Raw genomic sequence first — 2,694 nt, 5'->3', positions numbered from 1 at the left:
TCTTCGAAAAGAGGCTTCGCGGAGTCAACGTAAATCAAAAGGACGAATGCAAGACAATAATCTACGACAAATCCTGCCAGGATTGAGAAGTATCATCAACAAGCTCGGTGCTTTGACAAAGGTTCAAGGTTCAAGACTTTCAGATATTCGAGCTACCTCAAATAAATTAAGTGCTTTGGCTAGATTAGTTCGACCAAAGCAGCGTCAAGTTTCTCAACGACCTAATCCTACTAATCTTTCTAATAGTAGAAATATGTAATGTTATGATGTATCTTCATCAAACTGTACCTTTTTATTGAGTCACTATCAACAGTGTCAAATGTATTTAGTCCTACTAATGGTAGAAATATGTAATGTTATGCTGTATCTTCATCAAACTGTACTTTTTAATTGAGTCACTATCAATGTGTCAAATGTATTTAGTTTAGAGGATATAATTAGATGTTCCTTTTTATATTGATTTTCTATTATGCATAAGAATGTCCTTTTAGTGATTGATCAAAATTATAGCAAGTATATTATATTTATAATATGAGATCTATTTGCACTTGATTTCATAGATGGTATCTGGACCACGTATATTATCACCTGGTCATCCACGACGTAGTCGACTATGTGATGATTCCTGAAAGACAAGGCAGCAAATAGCACAAGAAAGAACAAGGCATTCACTACAAAGTACTATTGGAACTTTATTGGAGTGCAATGAAAGGCAGAGCATGCATGATGTACATGAAGGAAACTCTGAACCCATGAATGTTGGGACAACAATGAACATAGTAGAGGGAAACTATTCGAAAGTAGAAAAGCATTGTTTGTTCATCCGCTTTAAATATCCAACATCTCTCCTTTTACATCACAAGTCTATAGCACCAATTATATCCAAAAAGTGTGTGTTGCACAACTTAGGAAGCTTAGATTTTGTTTGCTCCAAATGTGGAGCAAAGGCATGGAAGGATGAAGGAAAGACTATCCAAACATTTGTGGGTAAATATTGCTGCTATGATGGAAAAGTTCGATTACTTCCTTTGAATTAGCCACCAAATGAATTGAAAGATTTGATGAGCTCAACCACAACAAGAAGTAGACAATTCTTAAAAAACATTCGGCGATATAATAATGCATTGGTATTTTTGTCTCTTGGTGCCCATATCGATGAGACTATTAATTATGGTCGGAGAGGTGTATACACTTTTAAAGTTCATGGCTCTGTCTATCATAACATTGGTTCTTTAGTGCCTACTGAAGGACAAAATGAAGTTCCACGCTTTGCACAATTATATTTTTTTGATACCGAACATGAGTTGAGCAACAAATTGCATCATGTTTCAAATTTAGATCGTAGTATTCTAGAGTGTTTACAATTGATGATGCATAGAGTAAATCCCTATGCAAATGCTCTACGATCTGCTACTTCTTTGTCTAGAGATGCTATTGTACCCAATATGAGGATGGTTATTGTGGAGCATCGTTGTGATGGTTGGCAATATCTTGTTCCAAGGGGTTCGGAAGTTGCTGCAATTATGCCAGGACAAGGGGATGATAGAAATATTGGATATCACGACATTGTACTGAATTTTTGACCCGGGGGACTTGAAAAGAATCCCCAGCATGCATCGAGCTTACATGTCCTTATTGTATGTTTTATTATTTTCAAGTGGAGAGGATGGGTGACATCTTTATTTACAGACTACCGATGGAAAAAAATTGAGTCAAAAGCAATATTATGTCTTTCGCTTACAAATAAGAGATGATATCGTGGAGTGTCTTCTTCGAGGGGGTAGGATATTACAACAGTATGTCGTGAATGCTTATAGTACTCTAGAGGAGTTACAGCTTTTGTGGATGCGCAATAACCAAAAAACACTTCGTGGTGAAGTGTACCAAGGATTGGTTGACATGGTTGAGGCTAGAGATGGCTTCGAGAGGGCTGAAGGTCAAAATGTTGGCCGTAGAATTGTTTTGCCTTCATCTTTTGTTGGAGGTCCAAGATATATGTGCCAACTATTTCAAGATGCAATGGCAATTGTTCGTAGTAGGGGTAAACCGGATCTCTTCATCACATTCACATGTAATCCACGATGGAAGGAAATAGATGATGCATTACTACCTGGACAAAGTGTTGTTGATCGTCCTGATCTGACTATACGAGTGTTTTATCAGAAGTTCCAAGATATGATGCATTTACTTATCAAGCAAGCCGTATTTGGGGAGGTGATTGGACATGTTTCAGTGATTGAGTTTCAGAAGAGAGGTCTTCCTCATGCTCATATATTGTTGATACTTGCATCCGAATATAAACCCATAGATACATTACACTATGACAAGTGGGTTTGTAAAGAGCTCCCTGACAAGAATGTATTTCGAGAATTATTTGATGTAGTGAGTCGTTGTAATGTTCATGGGCCATGTGGTCCTTTGAACCCAAGTTCTCCATGCATGGTTGATAGAAAGTGTACATTCAAGTTTCCATGAACATTTTCTACGTTTACAAATGTAAATGAAATTGGATATCCAAGATGATGAAAGGTTTGTTCCATCTAAAAATTACAATTTAGATAATCATTGGGTTGTACCTTATAGGCCTCTCTTATCACTTAGATACCAAGCCTATATTAATGTGGAGATCTGCTCAACTGATTCAAGTTTCCACAAACATTTTCTACATCTACAAATGTAAGCGAAAGTGGATAT

At 36.9% G+C, this 2,694-nt stretch overlaps 1 protein-coding gene across 1 annotated transcript; it reads left to right on the top strand.

Moving 5' to 3' along the window:
* Positions 1–2,019: 2,019 nt before the first annotated feature.
* LOC147421812 (uncharacterized) lies at positions 2,020–2,475 on the top strand. The gene has a single exon (XM_086502975.1). It carries the CDS (start codon positions 2,020–2,022, stop codon positions 2,473–2,475), a length of 456 nt encoding a protein of 151 aa, XP_086359101.1.
* Positions 2,476–2,694: the final 219 nt, after the last annotated feature.

This window comes from Adiantum capillus-veneris, chromosome 27 (genome assembly GCF_014529385.1).
Source record: "Adiantum capillus-veneris isolate H3 chromosome 27, ASM1452938v2, whole genome shotgun sequence".
NCBI lineage: Eukaryota > Viridiplantae > Streptophyta > Polypodiopsida > Polypodiales > Pteridaceae > Adiantum > Adiantum capillus-veneris.
The sequence above is the reverse complement of the archived record's forward strand: the minus strand, read 5'-3'. Positions and strand labels throughout refer to the sequence as shown.

Bases quoted from the DNA above. Each gene is read 5' to 3' on its own strand.
- LOC147421812 (XM_086502975.1), top strand. From the start codon at position 2,020: ATGGCAATTGTTCGTAGTAGGGGTAAACCGGATCTCTTCATCACATTC.